Source organism: Petromyzon marinus, chromosome 15, assembly GCF_048934315.1.
Source record: "Petromyzon marinus isolate PM22_M1 ecotype Great Lakes invasive population chromosome 15, UKy_Petmar_22M1.pri1.0, whole genome shotgun sequence".
Lineage (NCBI taxonomy): Eukaryota > Metazoa > Chordata > Hyperoartia > Petromyzontiformes > Petromyzontidae > Petromyzon > Petromyzon marinus.
Window position 1 is genome coordinate 7,648,285 of NC_133681.1, and position 20,818 is coordinate 7,669,102.

Below are 20,818 nucleotides of genomic sequence, written 5' to 3' on the forward strand. Positions count from 1 at the left end.
AGGGCAGTTGGTAGGCTGCCTGACTGGTGGCACCCCGAGATGGTGAAGACGGAGACGATGACAAGAAGAATGGTGAAGACGATGACGAGAAGAATGGTGAAGACGACGAGAAGAACGGTGACGAATACTTAGCAGCACGTCAGGGGTCCCACTCCAACAACAGCCTCGAGGTCCCCTACAGGGGCCCATCTTATACTGTCAGCATGGCTTCGCTCCGCCCCCGGCCAAGCCCCCTTTCTGGAACCTACACGCGGGTTCTTGGTGTGCCCTTTCTGTGCCTTTCCCCTAGATCCCCCTCTGGTGTATATCCTGGCCTGCTAATGTCAGGGCTGCCGTACGCCGCAGATCCGGTTTCCTGCCAGCAGCCAGCGCTATGCTAATACACTATGCCCCTACACAAGTACAATATGTTCAAAATGTGCTTACTTATTGATATTCTAGCTTAAAACAAGGTGCTCGCTAGGGTATCCACTGAACATTTATGACATCGAGCGGAAGTGTGACAGGGCACCCTTCTCACGTTCATGATGCTCAGAGTTCAAATCCCTGTTGGGTTGACTCAGCTCAGCATCCCTGCTGAGTCAATAAAATAAACACCAATTTTAGGCCAAATCAATACTGTAGTTGTTGTCCTGTGGGACAACTATCTGCTATAGCAATTTGGAATTTATGCCTACAAAGCTCGTTGAACTAAGAAGACACTGCCAACTTTTGACGGCACATATACACACATGAATGCGTGTGAGTGGGAGTCTACGTGGGTAAATATCCTTCGGCTGCTCATTACCACTTTCATGTTGTACGTAGGCACAAAAAATAACCACTATCATGAATTTGAAGGTATTTTTCTAAAGAATCAAGCCGATGGTCTCAACTCAGTCACCGATAACTGCGCACAAAAAAAGTCAATTAATTTTATTTGTTCACTTGATTTGGTCGATCGCAGCTTGTGGTTATGAATTTAATTGGATGAGGACACGTGTGGGGAGTCAGCTTTGAAGACTGTGAAAGAGCACCCTCTATCCAGTGTCGCAGTCAGGGAGACCTATTGCAATGACCGCAGAATTACTTCTCCTATGTCGTCTTGCAGGGCCACATTCCCTGGCACGACGTGATGTTCCATTGACCGGGGAAAGTCCAGAATGACGTTTCCACGCCTCGGGACACAACTCTGATGTGACAACTCAGAAAAAAAATTGGTAATACAATCTGAAAGGAATGTATTTTTAAGTTTTAAATAAAAGTAAAACCATACGGCACTACATATGTGCTGTGTATGATATCATTCACTGCGGCAAGTGAAGAAATGTGAAACACATTTCTTACATTGCTTCTGTTCACAGCTGCAAATGTGATAAGAGTAGTCAGGTTGTGTTTTGGTGTAAAAATTTTGGGACCAAAAAACATGTTTGGAGGCGAAGTGTGACTTATTTTAAATACCTCTCCCAGTTTGACTCTTAATTTTGTTGACATGATATATTTTATTTTGGGAACATTAGATTGCATCGGAGCGTGCACACGTCAGAGGGGACTTCGGTGGGTACGATCCCGGCAACCTCGGTTTGATTCCCTGCCTCGCGCATCCTTGATGAGTGACAATGTCTCAACTCGCTGTCAGATTTTTAACAAGTACTCGCCGTTGTGCATGAACATCAGCACTGGGAAGACCACGGAAGCGAAAGTGCAGTGTTGGGCACACCACCCCCCCATATCCCTGTACCATGTCAGCCTCAGTAGGTACTCACGAACGGTGCTATTTATCCTTCAATACCACTACATGGTGGTCAGTGTCTTTGTTGTGTGCTGGATAGAAATAAGTACCACGATTTTTTTTTTATTTGCAAGATAAGCTCATAACACTGGGGAAATACGGGCCATCTACATGTACACGTTTGAAGACGAAACTTTTTATTAATATTCTATGCAGACTCTCACTTCTATGAAAGTCTTTATCGCTGCAACACATTTTAATTAGTTTGTTCCACCCCAGCGTGTTTGTTTTTATACTTATGGATTCTGTCACCACTTTAAGATGTAATTATCTTGCAATGTTAACATTTTTTTCGAATGAAAGTTGTTATAGTTACTTTGCAGCTGTAAATGAAAATGAGCTACTGTTAATTTTCAAGAGATGTCGGTAAAATCAAGGAGTGGCTTGATACGTATATAATTCTAAAATATGAATAACTCAATAAATACAATTTTCAAAAGACTGTAATATAATCCCTTTTCTATGACAATGCTCTGCTGGATTTTAAAAATGTGCTCTGGTGGATTAAGTGATTTTCTTTAAGACCTCATGCATATATAACGAAAATGAAATGCCTCAGGCCAAATTATTCCAATAAGCTTGCAAAGCTTCAGTAATGTTTTGTATTTCTACAAAAAAATCTATCATAAAATTAATTGCACTATATAGTGGCCTAATGTGGGATCATATACCGTGCAGCTACCCAGAAGCCCCGTCTGAGTGCTGTGTGTGAGTCAGCTTCAAATCCCGTCTCAGCAGTACTGGTGGTCAGATAACCAGTTGTTTGAAATCGTACCCTGTAAAAATAATTGCATTCAGTATCAATACTTTAGAGCTCGGAAAGAACCACACATGCAACAGCAGGCCAACACTTGTGTATGTGAACATACCTCCAGGATGTCAGTTGCACTTAAGAAAACATGAATCACTTTGAAATACACAGCAGTGTTAAGATGCACAGTGGTTTTATAGCGCATTTTAGAATTGTTGGAGATCTTGAGTACCTTTTTAGAATAACCAATTCCAAATTCATATCAGTGCTCTTGAAAATGTGTAGTGAGAATGTTATTAACTTTGTTGCATTGTCTAGAAAAATCTTCTTCAGATCACATCATGCCCATGTTGGCCTCCCTGCCCTGGTTTCTAGTTTCACGTCGGATTCAGTTTAAAATACTTTTGTTAACCTACACAGCTCTGAACCAGAACCAGAATCTGTATTTATCCTGGAGAAATCCAATGAGCTCTGAAGCTCTTTTTCACAAATGTCCAGTAGGGGCAGATCAGGAAGTTACCACAACAAGCAATACGAAAACACAATATGCATGCAACGTATAGGAAAGGTAACCAAATCATATTCTTGGTTCTTTCGGTAAAGTCACGTAGAAGGGAAACAATAAAATAATAAAAATATAAAACAATAAAATTCTCACGACGTTTCGACTGCAACACAAGCAATCATAATCAGGTGTGAAAACCACAACAGGAAAATTTGAAAAAAGTGGTGGTTATTTTTAACGTTAGCACCACGGAGAGAGATTTGACAGTTTGTTCAGATGGACGAGTCCATCTATGTTCGGAAAAGAGGAGGGGGGAGACGAAAAAGAATGGATACGGTCTGAAAGCCACCTTAAGCATGATCAATCAATTAAGACCCGAAATGGTTTATCAAATCCTTCCAATGATTGCTAAGCCAGAATCCATCTTTTCGGTTGAAATTGTCTCTGTGTTTGTATATGTGGATAGCCTCATGAACGAATCTCTCATGGTAGCCAGATGGCTTGCAAAGAACCTCTGTCTTGGAGAAGGCAATGTCATGTGAACCTACTGAATTATAACAGTAATCTTCCACGGCCGAGGTGTTGGTCCTACCGTATTTCAGGTCTGCTTTGTGTTCACGAATGCGGTCTGAGACATATCGTTTGGTTTCTCCAATGTAACTACTACCACAGAGGCAACTTAGTTTGTAGACGCCAGGGTACTGTATGTCCGGAGTAACATCTTTTTCAGACGGAACCAGATCACGGATTTTATGTAATGTGTTGAATCGGACCTGGATCTTGTGTTTATTCAAGATTTTGGAGATATTTTTTGTGATCCCGCAATGTAGGGTAAAGTGATGGTTTTGAAAGGCTCCTCAAGAGGGTCCTTCTTCATGGTTGGAGTGATAGCTTTGCGGATTGTGTAGTCAGAATAACCATTAGCCTTAAGAGCTCGGTGTACGTGCTTGAGTTCACTGGCTATATGTTCCTGGTCGGATATGCATTGGGCTCTATGGTCCGGAGTCTTGATGAGGGAATTCTTCTGGGATGGATGGTGGTGGGTATCCGGTTTCAGGTAAGCATCCGTATGGGTAGCTTACCTGTAGACAGAGTGGCTCATTGAACCATCAGGTCTCTTTTTTATTAGGACATCCAAAAAAGGTAGCTTGCCATCTTTTTTGACTTCCATGGTAAATCTGATGGCTGGATGTATGGAATTAATGTGGTCGAGGAATTGGTCTAGAGCAGGCCGGCCATGTGGCCAGATGACAAAAGTGTCATCCACGTACCTCTTCCATGAGGTTGGGCGCAGAGTGGCAGTCTGGATGGCGTCAGTCTCAAATTTCTCCATGAAAATGTTGGCTACAACCGGAGATAGGGGGGAGCCCATTGGGGTGCCCTCAGTTTGTTTGTAGAAAGTTCCATTCCAAGTGAAGTATGTATTGGTTAAGATCTCCAAAATCTTGAATAAACACAAGATCCAGGTCCGATTCAACACATTACATAAAATCCGTGATCTGGTTCCGTCTGTAAAATATGTGATTCCGGACATACAGTACCCTGGCGTCTACAAACTAAGTTGCCTCTGTGGTAGTAGTTACATTGGAGAAACCAAACGGCATGTCTCGGACCGCATTCGTGAACACAAAGCAGACCTGAAACACGGTAGGACCAACACCTTGGCCATGGCAGATCACTGTTATAATTCAGTAGGTTCACATGACATTGACTTCTCCAAGACAGAGGTTCTTTGCAAGCCATCTGGCTACCATGAGAGATTCGTTCATGAGGCTATCCACATATACAAGCACAGAGACAATTTCAACCGAGAAGATGGATTCTGGCTTAGCAATCATTGGAAGGATTTGATAAACCATTTCGGGTCTTAATTGATTGATCGCGCTTAAGGTGGCTTTCAGACCGTATCCATTATTTTTCGTCTCCCCCCTCCTCTTTTCCGAACATAAATGGACTCGTCCATCTGAACAAACTTTCAAATCTCTCTCCGTGGTGCTAACGTTAAAAATAACCGCCACTTTTTAAACATTTTCTTTGTTGTGGTTTTCACACCTGATGATGATTGCTTGTGTTGCAGTCGAAACGTCGTGAGAATTTTATTGTTTTATATTTTTTATTATTTTATTGTTTCCCTTCTACGTGACTTTACCGAAAGAAACAAGAATATGAATCCCTGCAGTCACGAAAGCTTTAAATCAAAATGTATCCAAATCACTCAAACTAAATATATAAAATATATTCAGTATATAACCACCTTGCCCCCAGCCTACCTTAGAGACAAACTGCACCCATGTGTCTCCTCAGGGTCTCTAAGATCTGTCGATGGAGGTCTTCTCTAAGTTGCTAGGTTGAGGCTTCGGTCTATGGGTGACTAAGCTGTGTGCCGTGCAGCACCCCCGAGACTCTGGAATGCCCTCCCACAAGACATGAGGACATCATCAGGATGTCTTGAGTCTATAGAGACATTTTGAAAGCTCGTCTTAAATGTGATCTGTCCACTTCCGTTTATTAAACTTATAGATAATTCAGCGAATTGATTAGCAGCGTTTATTTAATTATTTTATCGTTTATTTTATGGTGAGTTATTTGCCATGCTGTGTCTGCTGTGTCTTGTACAGCAATCTGAGGCCCTCAATGAAAGCGCTTTATACGTAAAATTATTAATATTGTAAAGGAATTACACATATAGCTATATATGCTTGCCATGTCGCTTGCCGTAAGGAGGGTATTATACGCGTATTAATTTGGCGTGTATTTTTCAGTAGTTTTTCCTGTAATTCTAACAACATGGCAAGTACTATATGTGCTTGCAACAAAGTGGCTTTAATTGTAGAACACCATTTTCAGCGATCAATTACTATAAGTCATGATATATTATATACAAAATGATACAATTATTAAGATAGCCTTCTATTCACTGACAATAATCTGTGGACATATGAAGGCACTGCTTCATCGTGCACAAGGCATTGAAAGATTGGCTCAAAATTAAGCACATTCCCCAGTTCATTCCATGTCACTATAGTCCATTCTGAAGTATAATACATAATCGTTTTATATTTCACTGCTGTATTCTCGCATATGATGTAATCTGGATTTAAGAGTCATTTCTTTAAAACTGCTTTTTGTGTTTAGTTTGTTGTCCTTCCCCCGCACCTCCAATTAGCACAGTTTGCTCTATATGGTGTGAATAAGATGAACATACATACATGTGATTGGTTCGACGTTATGGTCAGTGCTGTGACAATGACACATATTATCATCCTGTTTCAATAACCTACGCTCTAATAATAGGGGTTTTCCCCTTTTTTCTGGCAAGAAAACTGAAACCTTTTTACAAGGATTCATGTCTGCATTAACCACAATACCTGCAGTCAAAATGCAAACAAAAAACACACTATGATAATATATGCATTGTCCTTGAAACTGATTGGTCCACACCAAGGGACGGCTTTCTTTTGAGCCTCGACCCAATTGGTGCTCGACCAGATGACGCTCTATGTAGGATGTTAGTCTGTTGACCAAGTTTTGTAAAGGCTTGTTCCGGGGTCCGTCCGGCTCTGAGTATGCAGCACATTTCGAGCCAGCCCAGGGATAATAATGCTGCCGAATTACAAATCCCTGTCGGATCGATCGTTGCCTTGTTCAGATGGCTGCTGTCTTGAATTTTCTAGGGATATTTAAAAGGGTCATTTATACCCGGTGCATAACACACCACTCAAGCCAATTCACTTCAGTATAGCATCCCCCCACCCCATCCGCTACTGTGAGATATTCTTCCCAGTTTCCATGTACCTCACAAGTGGAATTCCTCTCAATCGGTGCGGTAGGACTGCCGTGAGGACTTTGTGAGAACCAAGCTAGCGCAGTTTCCACCGACAATGAAGACACGGGGGTTCTCCCGATGAATGCTAGGGCTGTAATGCTTATTGCACCCTACTACCTGACTATATGTGGCTGTGAATGTGCCTTTCCTAATGCCATCTCATATACCTATTCAGTATAGTAAAAAAAAAACAAGCAAAAATCACAGTAGCGCTATTCAAAATAATTTGAATTATTACGTGCTGTCTTGAGGATTTTATACATGTGAAAAAGCAGACAAATATAACTTCTTTGCATCATAAATATATATGCTTGGACAAATGCTGCTGAATAACATTGGACTGGAAGGACCATGTGTTTCTCTAGTTACGTATAATTAGTTTGGTTTGTGAAGACATAAAATACATACTCATTATAATACCCCACTGAAACTACACACATTAAGAAATATTAGCTGATTGTAGCATTTTCTTTATTCATTGTATTACGATGGCTGCTTATCACGACTGTCCTTCAAGTAGGGCTGCGAAATAAATGGGTAAATAAATACCTGCATTGTCCGAGAAAGGTGTTCAGTATAATCCAGCAGCACAGTTGATTGAAAAAAGAAAGTGGCATGGTTCCTTTTAGCTGTGAGGTTTCACCCACAATGCTAAACCAGAAATTATGAATATTCCACTCAGTGGTCTATGCCCAAAACCACCGAGACTTGGTGTGATGGTGTTAGTTCACTTTGTAAAAGATGTACAGCAAAAGCTTTGGAATCTGGCATCCATGGGGAATAGAGGGTGCCAGACAAATGAAATGTGCCGGTTATCTGAGAGTTATACTTATGGTTCACCATATTTTCCAAGTAACATTACACTTTTCAAGAAAAAAACTTGAGACTACATTTTAACTATAATGAAATAAATAATTGACTATTTTACAGAGGTACTCACCAGTCAGTTGTAGAGCATTCCAAGTTGATTGTAGAAAAGCAGTGGAGCCTTTTCAGAATACAGTATCCAGTAGTGCAGTACTGCATGTACAGGTTGCCACTAGCACCACCGCTCGACAGCGTCCTGAAGCTCCCGTGAACAACATTCACGAGAAGCCGGATGGCTGTCGGAATTTTTCTGGATGTGTGAAGGAAGATTTGTATTGCCATCTATGATAGATGCTGATTAATAGAACATTCTTGAAGGTAAATTACCGGACAACAGAGCTTTTGCTGTACATGACTTGCACTGTATGCAGTGTTAGTGTAACACACTGGCACATGCAATTTGCAAAGGTAACTACTGCTCCAACAGCACTGCGCATGTGTGTGAGAGGCCTAAGAGACAGGTTATGATGATGAAGAGTGGACGGTAGGACACCCCACTTACAACATCAGTCAGCTGGGAGGCCTGGTGATCATACACTGCCCCCCTGGGCCAGCATGTGCATTTGCCAGCCTATATGCCAAAAGCACCGATTCCTGAGGAATAACCACAGCACAGGAAATGTTACATCAGCTGTTAAGACACTGCAGCAATGGAGTCGAACCGTTTGGTTTTCTATCGAAAACCACGCGAACTGATCAAGTTAAATGGGTTCATAGTGTGTTTTCAAGGTTCGGTTATGGTTAACCCTTTGTAAACACCGGTTTGAACCGATTAAAATATTGCACATTTGCTCTAAATTAGGAAAACAATGACGTCCCGTGTAGCTTACATTGTAGGATAGAATGCATGTCACATCAGAGGAGGTCTTTGTGTTTTTATATTGTTACCATTTCTTAACAAAATATTGAGTGTGTTGCAACACCGGAAAAGACTGGCTTTGAATTTCTTGAAATAATAATGCATTTTATTTATAAAGCACTTTTCCCACGCTCCCTTTCTCTGTGTAGTAACTTGCAGACAAAGATGGAGATGAAAAGACAAAGGGAGATACAAAGGCAAATATAAATGCACAAAGTGAGATGTAGATACAAAGGTAGATGCACAGAAAACGGGAGGTACAGTGGCAGAAGCAGGACAATATTGGAGCCAAACATGGATACACAATGAAACATAGAAATACAAATTTGGCCAGCATTCCTCAAGAAAATTAATACCATTTTAATATTTGGCATGAACCTGTAATGAACGCTCCGTACAGGCAGACCTTGCTTGGCGCTCAATAAATGTTCCTGGGGCAATGAGAGTGAATCGAATCAGCTCTAAAAGGGGTCATTATACCATTGTAAATATGGGGATGCTTTTCCAACACCGTTATTTATTTCGTATTCGCAATATTTAAGAGCTTCATTTTGGTATCGGTAATAGTGTGAATAATAATACAGATGGTAAACATTTCAGAAATGGAGTGGGAGATGGCAGCTTTCATGCGGCCCACTCTGTTACGTGAGATATCACAATGAATGGTATCAACGCGGCGACTGAACATCGATCATCGATCTCCCAGTCTCCAGAGCATCAACACAAGCCACGCCAATGACCCTGTTCAGGGCCAAACAACATGCCAGATAGGCCCTGGGACAAGGATCTTCCAACTGAACATTGAGGGACTCATCTTGACGAAGTGAGAGTATGTCGCAAACATAATGAACACACGTAAAATTGACGTCCTAACGCTCCAAGAAACCTACATCTTTGATGCCTTACATGCCAGTCGCTATCACATCCATGGATATAACCTCATGATGAGCCACTACTACCCGAAATATTGCTCGGCCATAAACGTAAAGAACGCCATCACAAAGTTATACGCCATCTCACCAACTGAAAAAGAAGCCACCTACACATCACCAGCGTGTACAAAGCCCCTAATTAAAAATGGCCAAAGCCAGCACTCCAAAGTGCACTGATCCCAGCCCTATACGTTGGTGACTTTAACAGCCACCATACTATGTGGGGTTATGCAGGTTTTCGATCCCAAGCATCAAGTAACTTTCCACTCTGCTCACTGGCAACGTGGCTACAACCTAGACCTTAACATCGTTTTAAAAGATCAAGTGGGAGCACACTTCACGCATCACGCAAAATACCTCCAAGCCTCCCCAAAAGTCAACATTGGCCCATCATCACCCACATTTTCATAAAAATCCCCAGATTGTGTTAAAACGACTACCAAGGTGGAACCTGATCAAAGCCAACTGGGACCACTATAGGGAGGTTGCAGAGAGACTGGTGAGTTGAATTCCCACTACACCAGAATGCTATCACCACTTTGTTGCCCTCCTTTTTGCAGCCGCCAAGAAGAGCATTCCGTAAATAATCCACTCGCTGTTGAACAAAAAAATACCCAGGACCTGTTCTGACAGTACAACCAGTCGGGCAGCCCACAGGTTGGAAAGGTCCTGCGAGAGTCATTAGCCAGACATCAGCGGTTGGATTGAGTGTGTTGAAGGCTGGACTTCACACACTCCAGCCCCTGTGCCAGGGCCCTACTACGACATCTTGGTGCTGCTAATCCAACAGAATACCGGGCCGCAAGAGTCCTGCCCAACTCTATAGCCTCAAAACTAGTGGATAACACAAAAGGACCGCTCGACAAAAACATAAAGCGAGAGATCCATCGCCAATTACCCCAGACATTGGCCTCAATTTCCTCACAAACCCCACCGCCATTAGCACAGAGGAATTGAGAGAGGGTTTGGCTGCAATGAAGAAATGCAAGGAAAAACTGTACACCAAAAACATGAAAACTAGATGCATCCTAAAAGCATGCTGGAAGGTGATGGTCATTGCCATACCTAAACCGGGTAAACCAACTGATGAACCGAAAAGCTATAGGCCAATATCACTCCTGTGCACGACCTATAAACTCCTGGAGTGCATCATCATCATCCTCTGGAGAATCAGCCCCATCGTTAAGTCAGTGATCCCTGAAAAACAAGCGGGATCCTGGCCTAGACGCAGTTGCTATTTCCCTAGATCCTGCAAATCGAGGGAAACAGTCGCATTTACATTAATCGGGACCTTAACAATATCCCTCTTCATCGCTTTAAGTCAAGCAAGCCCTTTTGGACCCATACGCTGAAGCTTCAACAATGCCAGTTCAACCCCGATGAAGCTTGAAGAGCTGAATAGAGTTCAAAAACAAACACCTTTTGAAAGACCCAACACAGAATATCCCTGGGTTTGATTTCCCACGAGGGCTCATGGTCCACCCTAAAGCACATCCGCACAAACCATGGCAGATGCGAATACATTATACACAAATTAAAACTTAAAAACTCTCCAGTAATAATAGGGTTTTTCCCCTTTTTTCTGGCAACAAAACTGAAACCTTTTTTACAAGGATTCATGTCTGCATTAACCACAATACCTGCAGTCAAAATGCAAACAAAACACATGCTACGATAATATATGCATTGTCTGGTACTGGCAAAGGAGATCTAATGATGTAGATGCTCACCCCGAGCCCTCATTACTTTAGTGCATTGTCTTTGAGCTGTACGCCTTTTGGCGTCATCTGGTCGAGCACCAATTGGGTTGAGGCTCAAAAGAAAGCCATCCCTTGGTGTGGACCAATCAGTTTCAAGGACAATGTATATATTAGCATAGTATGTTTTTTTTTTGCATTTTGACTGCAGGTATTGTGGTTAATGCAGACATGAATCCTTGTAAAAAAAAGGTTTCAGTTTTGTTGACAGAAAAAAAGGGAAAAAACCCTATTATTACATGTTGGTACTGGTAAAGGAAGTCTAATGATGTAGACGCTCACCCCGAGCCCTCATTACTTTGATAGTGCATTGTTTTTGAGCTGTACGCCTTTTGGCGTCATCTGGTCGAGCACCAATTGGGTCGAGGCTCAAAAGAAAGCCGTCCCTTGGTGTGGACCAATCAGTTTCAAGGACAATGCATATATTATCATAGTATGTTTTTTGTTTGCATTTTGACTGCAGGTATTGTGGTTAATGCAGACATGAATCCTTGTAAAAAAAGGTTTCAGTTTTGTTGCCAGAAAAAGGGGAAAAACCCTATTTTTACATGTTGGTACTGGCAAAGGAGGTCTAATGATGTAGAAACTCTCCAGTAGTGTGCGACTGTGGTCATCCAGAACAGACTGTGCAATATATGAGACATCTCACCAAGTGACTGCAGCCCCATGTTATTGGCTTATAGAGATCGTAGCAATTTTTTTACACCTTAGTTTTACAATTTGAACTGCAAAGTGCAGTATTTATTTAGATATATTTATTTTTGCAAAACTGCTCTGAAATCTGTAACTGCATCCCTTGTTTGAGGAGTTTTCATTTGGAGCCAAAAAAACATTGGCTCAGATTGCATCCCGAAAAATAAAATGGTTGGAAACCGGCTCTTGGCTCTGGTTTTCGTTTTCGTGTTACTCCCTGGATGCAACATAATGTTAAAAAATAACTTGTGTGCCCAAGCCAAGGCTTATACTGGGAGGTATTATTGTAATATATATTAAAATGGTAATGAGTCGATCGGTAGATCATGTATGGTGGTGTAAGGTGTGGGTACTCTAAGCTCTTCCAAGATGTATGGGCAGCGTGGAATCGGTTCTCCAGAGCTCCCTTCGCTGGATTTCCTTCCGCCACCAGCGGTGCGAGTAGGCAATTACAGGGCTGCACATCTCCCTTGCTAAAATTGCGAATTAAATCGACTCGAGTCACCAGCATCTCATTGGCAGATGAGATGCCATGTGGGCGTGCATGTGGCACCTCACGGCAGGGTTCATTGCGACCTTCGTGCATCACCCCCACCGAGTGCGTCGCCCACACTCCTCATTAACCACTTCTCACGCCTCACTAATTTCATTTCACTGCAAATTAACTTTAACTTTTTTTTTCACATACAGCATAAAAATATAATCTTCTACTTACTTACATGTGACTTAATCTACTTAGGCTTATGAAGATGTGTACGAGAATGGATACGAAGAGGACTATGGTGCCGGCAGTACCTCCCAGACGAACAGGTATGGAAATAAATGTACTTTGCGTGGTGTGTGGGCAATTTTCAGTTCCTTTACTCTTGTTTGTAAGGTGAAAATGCAGTTGACTGGAAGTGTCATACCACTGTTTACCGCATTTTATAATGAAGGGCTCTGGGTGTAAAAGGTGTGATATAAAAAAAAAGTATGATTATTATTGTTATAACATCATACAACTAAAGTACATATATATCAAAGTGAAACCTGTGCTGTGAATAAAACGATAAAACAGTCCTAAAACATCTGCAGAATTATGTTTTAGAAAAGTGAAAACATACACAATGTACTGTGTATGATTATACAGCGTATGATTATACAGTACATTGTATAATCATATACAGTACATTCGTGTTGATATGGGATTATTTGGGGGAGGTTCTATCATCTGCAAAAAATGTTGCGTGAATGCGGTGTGGCACGGATTACGGAAGGAAAAGCTGTGCGAGACTCCATTCATCAACGAATAATGTGCGGACTAAGGAGAAGTGCAGCTACGTGACTTGAGGTTAAATTAATCTGCAGTAAATTGGTTATGGGTGTTTCTAAGACCCAATTAGGCAATTTTGCCATAAAGTGAAAATATTTGTGAATTTCTTTTACACTTGATATCCAAGTCTAAAACCCTACAAAAACATGTCTTAAGAAATCACAGCACCCCTAGTTTAACACGTAGGCTTTCGCAACTAAAATTATGAATAATATTGGTTTTTGGGTTAGATCGTGTTAGTATAAATATGTCGTAACCCTCCAGCACCCGACACACCAAATTAGTAAGGGATTTATCACGTAAAAAAACGCCAATTCGTTACTACTTCAGCTCACCAGTGTGTTGCAGAGTAAACCCACAACATTTACAATTTTGAGTACGACGTTTTGCTGGTAATTACATCCAGCATCGGGCGATTTGCCACAATAGCACACCTAGTCTGTGCAGATGCAAAGCTAAAATATAAAACTTGCTAAACCAAATATATTAAACATTTCTCAATAAAGTCCTCTGTGTTTCCCTGCAAGCTTTGCTCCTGCAGCTTTGCCTTAGCCCGTCTCCCACTGCCACGGATTGCCGTTTTGCGGTCCACGATACCCTTTAAATCCGTCAAGGTGTGCTATGTATTACAGAAGCAGTCGCGAACCGCCAATAATCCACAACTTGTGGATTATTATCCACAACTTGTGGATTATTGTATAGCGGATTGTATTTCTGCCACACGACTGAATATTGATGGTTAAGCAGTACGGGCAGTTCCTCGACTAAAGTCGGTTCGACTTACGTCAATCCGCACTCTCAGCAGGTCGCCAAACGCCACAGCCACGTTGTTAATCATGGCGGTTGGACTCGCACTTACAGCAATGACGCCGACTGAGGCGCCGGTTCTGCAGACAAACAAACATACGTACGCATGTATGTGTAATGACAGGGTGACACCTGCCGGTCTGTAAGGGTAATTACGGTTATAGCTGCATTACATAATGCCTTATTATGAAGGGGCGTATCTGGGGTTAATGTTAAGGGCGGTGTCAGTCGAGAAGCTCCGGGAACCATCCGGAAGGGTCTCTTAGGTTCTAGAAAGGAGCGTGGCCAGAGGTGGAGCTTGGCCATGCCAAGCAGATATAAGGAGCACAGAACCAGAGTTTTGAGGCTGTTAGTGTGGGGTCTGGGTCCTGGTTGCATCGCTGCCGTCGTCATCTCTTCGTCTTCGACCACGTGGCTGTGCTTCCGCAAGACCAGCTCCGTCGCCGCCACTACGCTCGTCAATCAGCCAGCGTAGCGCAGGACGGAGAGGGGCTGCGTGTTTGGACAGCCTAGTGTGTAGCCGCGTTACGAAGTGTTATCGCTCTGTGTGCTCTTAATAAATAAGAAGCCTTCTACTAGACGTGTGTCGGTAGTCGCTCATTACATATGTATGTTAAACATCTTTCACACCATATGTAGCCCACCGTGCTAATCGGAGGTGCAGGGGAAGGACGTCACCCAGTCAATCTACCTCCCGACTTCGCCCTCCGGTGCTAAACCTTCTCTGCATTCTTAGCTGATGTATACGCATTTTTGATTGATTTAATCTTTAAAAATGGCTGATGAAGGGAAAGGTCAGTGATTTCGTGATGGTGTTGAAAAGAACATGGCAGAAAGGCTATGACTGTATTCAGTCCAAATAAGCCAGGATTACGAGGAATCAAGGTAAAAACTTTTCGTAATAATATCATTGTACTCTATATATGATTGGTAGTCGATTCAACATGTGATTTGTATTCATATATATAAAAAAAAATCATATCGGACTTTCATCAGGAACATTACCCCCTTTTATATAATTGTTTCTCTGGGAAAATAGGTCTAGACATACATCGTTTCAACTTGTGGCACCTTTTCTAGGAATATAACCTGACATATCTCCGAGGACCACCTGTACTTTGAATGTTTTGACATTTTATCGTATGAATGGTTGTCTGGTATGTTCTTATTATACAGTGCTGAAGAATACTGCGACTACAGCTATACCCTTACTTTGGGAGAATACGATGACTTTGGTGAGAATCTGCATTGGCACTTTGACACGGACATTAAAAAGACAATGAATTGAAATATTTTATTCGAGCTTAAACACACACATATACAGCACCAGTTTTGGTTCGGTGGATTAAAGGGCTGGTGGGACACTAAGCAGGCACTGCGATAACTCCCGAATGTGAATTTGTCCAGCAGAACGAGATGAAACTGAGTGAACAGGTGGGGCGAAGATGTGATCATAGCGTGGTCACCAGGCCTCGCAAAGAAAGATATTGCAGTTAATTCAGACTCGCCCACAATGTTCAGTTTTATTGATGACTAGCTTTCCTACCCGGCTTTGCCCGGGACTTGGATTTACCACGCCTTGCCGCCTTTGTCTCCCCAGTGGCGATGTTCACACACCACACCAGTTACTCGTTTGAGGCTGAGTCGACCTTTGGGACGCCCAGAACCGGTTCAAATAATCGTCACCAGTGGTGGCCGTGAGCAGGAATCGAACTCGGGTCGCCGGGTTCGTAGCGCAGTGCGCGAATCGCTACGCAGTCCCATGAGGACGTAACCTGTTCATGATTATTAATGAGGGGGGCTGGGACGTGGAGTGAAGTCACACGCGTTACACACTGACATTCTTGGGTAAATATAGTAGTCAATAAATACATTCACAGTGGGGAGAGGGAGAGCAGTGGTACTCTGGTTATTACACTGCGTTCTGAACCCCACGGTGACTTGAATTTCATTGCTGGCCATGGCTAACATCAGTGGAGAGCATTATCTGAACAAGACCTGGCCCCTCCTGTCCCCTCAATCAATTAACACTGACCAGCAAAGTGAAGTGTCATAAAAATGCCCCCATAGCTGAACTCGTGTGGAAGAGGCCTTCCAGAAGTGGATCGACAAAGGGGTCTGTAAATTATAATATATTTATTTAGATGGTGTATTTAGAATCTATTTGCCAAAATACATTTACTGAAAATCGCATACAGTTATGCCGTGGATTGAATTTAATATGTTATGATTATAAATCCAACACTGCATATTCCATTTAGGTGGCACGTTCCGTGTGCAATAATCTGATATTTTTTAGATGACATTCAGTGAATTACGTGACATTGTTGATTTTGTTCATATGAAACTGGTATGCATTTGAGATGATACGTTGTTTTCAATCGTAACAGTCGTACTCACTTATGCTCCAAATGTAATGCTTTATGAACATTTTAATTATACATTTAGAAGCCCACACTTACAGCCTTTAATTGCTTATATGTTCACTCTGCTAGGCATGCACATTGCAAGTCAGGAAATAGAATACCGTGACCTTTTCCCACATTGCTTTGCAGAGTTTAAACTGTTGTGACATCTTGGAGCAGGTTATTTGATATTTTAGTACAAACCTACACCATTTTTGGCCCATTAGTGAAAGGGGGGATGTGTTCCCTATAACAGCCCAAAGCACAACATGCTTCAGAAGCAGTGCTTTACTTGTGCTGATGAAGCGTATTAACAAGTGAAACCAGCACATAAAGGCTTTGCTGCCGTAAAGCCAATGTGCCTTCAGTCTGGTAAGAGCTAGTGACTGAAGTTCAGGCTCCTGTGCACATAGCGTGCAAATTTAAAACCCGGTCAGACATTAACTCTGCTTATATAAGCCTCCGGGGTTGATTAAATGGTTACCAACTAGTGAGAATTCAAATTAGCATTGTATAAATAGACTGGCCCTTGCCATCTACATGATTGTATCAAGGTCACCAACATAAATATGTATTGGTCAGAGCTTCTTTGAGAAAATAGACCATTCTGCTTCAGACACAGACACCTATAAATAATTACAATCGGAATGCAGGCTGATAAACACATTGTCACCACATCAACAAATTACGCTCGGAGAATGAAGCGCACGTCAGTTTAAAAAAAAATCTCACTTCTATCAACCATTCATGGAACAGCGCATAATTTACTCGCCAAGATCCACGTTGATTCTGTATTACATAGCCCTAACGCGGTCGTCGTTGTTGCTGTAGGTCAAAATGGGTGGTCCAATACTCATGGCCTCCTCAAAGCAGCGCCAGTGTGGAGCATGAAGGGCGCCAACAGGGAACACCCCTATGGTATCTATTGACATCTTGTTTGTTGTGCACCGATATTTTTCTGCTGTTCTAGTCTTAATCGCGTGACCTTTTCAAAACGTAGTGTTAGACTTTGTGGCTGTAATTCTGACGCACACATTTCGCGTACTTTGCTACGAATTGGTGTACATTTTGCATTTTGTGTGCGCCAAATTTTGTTACAGCTATCGCTTGTCTGTAGTGAAATGTTTAAACCTATACGTCGATGATATGTAGTTTGTCGGATGAATAAGTACGATCATGAGCAATTTAACTACTTTTTAAAACGCAAGCTGTCTGTAAACCTTATTTGTTTTAAGCTGTATTCTAATTATGGCAAGCATGAAGATCTAATATTTTAAACAATTACACTAAGTAAATACCAGTTTTGTTTTCATACTTAAATAGATGCAATTTAAAAGCAAAGGCAAATGTTATTTATAGTACAATTGCTGTTAAATATAAAGTAAGTACCCTGCTATCAATAATGATTAAATGTGAATTAAAGTAAGATCATTTTTATAGACAATTTACATTTGAATCGTAATCTATAATGCTGATTTAATAATCTTTGCTTAAATCGATCGCATAAAATGTTATTGTATGAATAAAAGTAATATTATTACATAGTTCTGTGTGCTGTTTTAAATATATCGGTTAATACTTTAATCTTATAAGTGACATAAACACTTTGCTTTGAAACATTGCAATATAATTACGTTCAGAGCATCACACTGGTCTATTGACTAACGGTTGTATTCTTGTACTGTATTTGAAATTCACGGAAAATTATATCGCGGCCTAACTGCCGTTGCACTCGACCGTCTATTCAAAATGTAAACTTCACCTGCAAGTAATCCAACTTTAACGCTGTGCTAAAACGAAGTTACCTTTGTGTTGTCTCAACGCTAGTTAACCCCGCTCGTACATATCTATAGGCAGGCGCGTTTGATTAATCCATGCTGATTCGAATGAGAATTTAGGGGATTTCAAAGGATCTCTAAAGCAATAAGCACCCCAGCAATAGAAGGTAACCCTAATACTTTGTCTTAATCGCATAAAACTTTATAATTTATGTTAATTGATTTGTAAAACAAAACAACACTAATTACGAGATGCACTAAGAAAATGTAACTTGATATTTCAACAGGAAGAGTCTTAATGCCAGGGGTACTAATTTAAAGGTAATACAAACTAAAAGCAACGTAATACATGCCATGGTAAATGTTAATATTCCAGCGAGCATGAAATACAATACACTTGTTTATAATGCTACTATCTTAAAATATATCTTTAAAATGTATCACAGTATAATATGTATTAATACAAATCTAATGAATGCAATTCATACCAATGCACTGCTGCAGAATGTTTACAATTTGTTGTGATGTTACGTCTAGAATAATAATTACATGATACGACTGATGGGTTTACATAGATAATATGTTATTGTCATTGCGCTTTAGAATACTGGCAATAATGTGCTTAAATCTTTGCGAAATAATTGAATGTTGAGCCGAGTTTAAATTTCGCACTTTTTCTTGCTTTAGGAGAACGATAGTACTGTTGTACCCAGGTGCAAACTACTTGGTAGGTAAGTCTCTTTTATAAAGCTCATTTTTGCATCCCTCTGAAGTCGTGACTAAATAGATATGCTTTACATTTAAGAAAACTGAATGCGTCTATGCATTTATGAATATGATCACACCTCATGCAGTCACAGAAACAGGGCATGGATTGAATGATTTCCATCTGTACGGGTCATTTAGCATTGCCAACTGTGTGTGAAGGGACATTGTGTTAGACTTGGTTAAAGTGAAACATTTATAGACTGATAAGCCCACAGTAAGATACTTTTTTGCAAAGAGTTTTCATCGTAAGAGATGCAACCTCCATAAACAGCAAGGGTGAGGGTGGGTATGCCACATGTATGCTATGTGTGCACAGTGTAATTTCAGTCATCATTACCATTAATCACCTGTCATTCCATAGTTGAATAAAAATAAAAGCTTAAAACTAATCAACCAGTATCTCAACTGAAGTTTCATTGCTGCGTGTCGATTATTAGTACACGCACAAGTCTATTACCAGGTTGCTTTAAAGTTGGCGAGCTGCTTTTGGCATGTCTATTATCACCAACGCTAGTTCTGTTTGATTCACGATGCAATTAATTGTTGATTGGGTTATTGAGACCTTAGAAAGTGCCTCCTAATGTTGGCTGAGAAGACCCCTTATCCACCAAATCACCCACAATGTTTACAGGATTGTCCAAGGAGCGTGATGGATGCACTGACACTGTTATAAGTAATTTATCCTAACTTATGTTATTTACTATGCTGTCACATGCATGTAATGTCTTTTAAATATTTACTGCCTATCTTGTCCCGTAATGGCATGTGACCCCATGCTTCTACTGTGACCGCACAATAAATTATATGCTGCATCTCATTTGTGTCCCTGGACACAATATTTGACGTAAATAATATTCCAGTAAGGTGGACAAATGTAGAGCTGAATTTATGACGTAATTCTCTTGATGTGATTCTTTTCCCAGAACACTGTTCACATGGAAAACCTGAATGTACCATTCTCATAGACTGCATCAATACGTATATACATGTTTTTGACCATTTATTCTATGTTCATTCCTACATTTATTAAAATATACGTAATCATTTAGTACATTCTGGAAAGCTGAGGAAGTATATATATTTTGGGAAACAAAACACTTGTTACGAGTCACTGGCAGGCTTTGAAATTAATTGCTAATATGTTTAAATATTTATAATTATTTTTAGAAGTGTTTGATGTACGTTTGTACATGTGTGTGATGATTATTTTATGTTTGTAAGTTAAAATGTTAACTTATACAGATTGTTTGCTGTCTTTCAGGTGAACATTGCGAATAAAGCACCGGCCATCCAACTATTCACGTTGGATTTGGTTTAACTGTTAATTTGTTTTTACCTTTTAGCTATACAACTTTACTTCACATCCTCTTGGTCTCTTAACAATTTATAAAATCAATTATTTATATAATAAACAATATTGGCAATAAAATCGACCAATATGCGTGCGAGTTTTTTCGTGCCTTTTCCTACGTGTGTCTTTTCAGAAGCTTGTTTTTTTTTTACAACTATAAAACATCTTGAAATACTTCAGAGTTCGTAACTTTTTGTTACCTTGATCTTTAATTAAAAAAAAAATCAGAGATTTAAACTAAACTTTTTTTTATTTTACCAGGTGAGGCCCATTGAGCGATATATCTCTTTTTCAGAAGTGGCCTGGCCACAAATGAAAGCGCAACAAAGTGGCTTATCATGTGGAGAGTTATGGAAGCCAAGTACCGTATTTTCCCGCATATAACCCACGGGATATACCACTTTTTACAAACAAAACAAGACCCTGCGGGGTATAT

The 20,818-nt window shown here is 40.8% G+C and overlaps 1 protein-coding gene across 11 annotated transcripts in view; it reads left to right on the forward strand.

Annotated features, from left to right (window-relative positions):
* LOC116942633 (KH domain-containing, RNA-binding, signal transduction-associated protein 2-like) overlaps nucleotides 1–20,464 on the forward strand; it is a 55,242-nt gene extending 34,778 nt beyond the window's left edge. For 2 of the 11 annotated variants that reach the window (XM_032954781.2, XM_032954782.2), the window contains 5 exons: nucleotides 12,701–12,771; nucleotides 15,257–15,315; nucleotides 17,317–17,403; nucleotides 18,551–18,994; nucleotides 20,293–20,464. In XM_032954781.2, coding sequence (XP_032810672.2) covers nucleotides 12,701–12,771; nucleotides 15,257–15,315; nucleotides 17,317–17,403; nucleotides 18,551–18,582 — 249 coding nt within the window. In that variant the 3' untranslated portion in view covers nucleotides 18,583–18,994; nucleotides 20,293–20,464. Of the gene's footprint in view, nucleotides 1–1,090; nucleotides 1,200–12,700; nucleotides 12,772–15,256; nucleotides 15,318–17,316; nucleotides 18,431–18,550; nucleotides 18,995–20,292 lie in introns of those variants that run through there. The other 9 variants (XM_032954772.2, XM_032954773.2, XM_032954777.2 and 6 more) reach the window with 9 other exon arrangements.
* The last annotated feature ends 354 nt before the right edge of the window (nucleotides 20,465–20,818 follow it).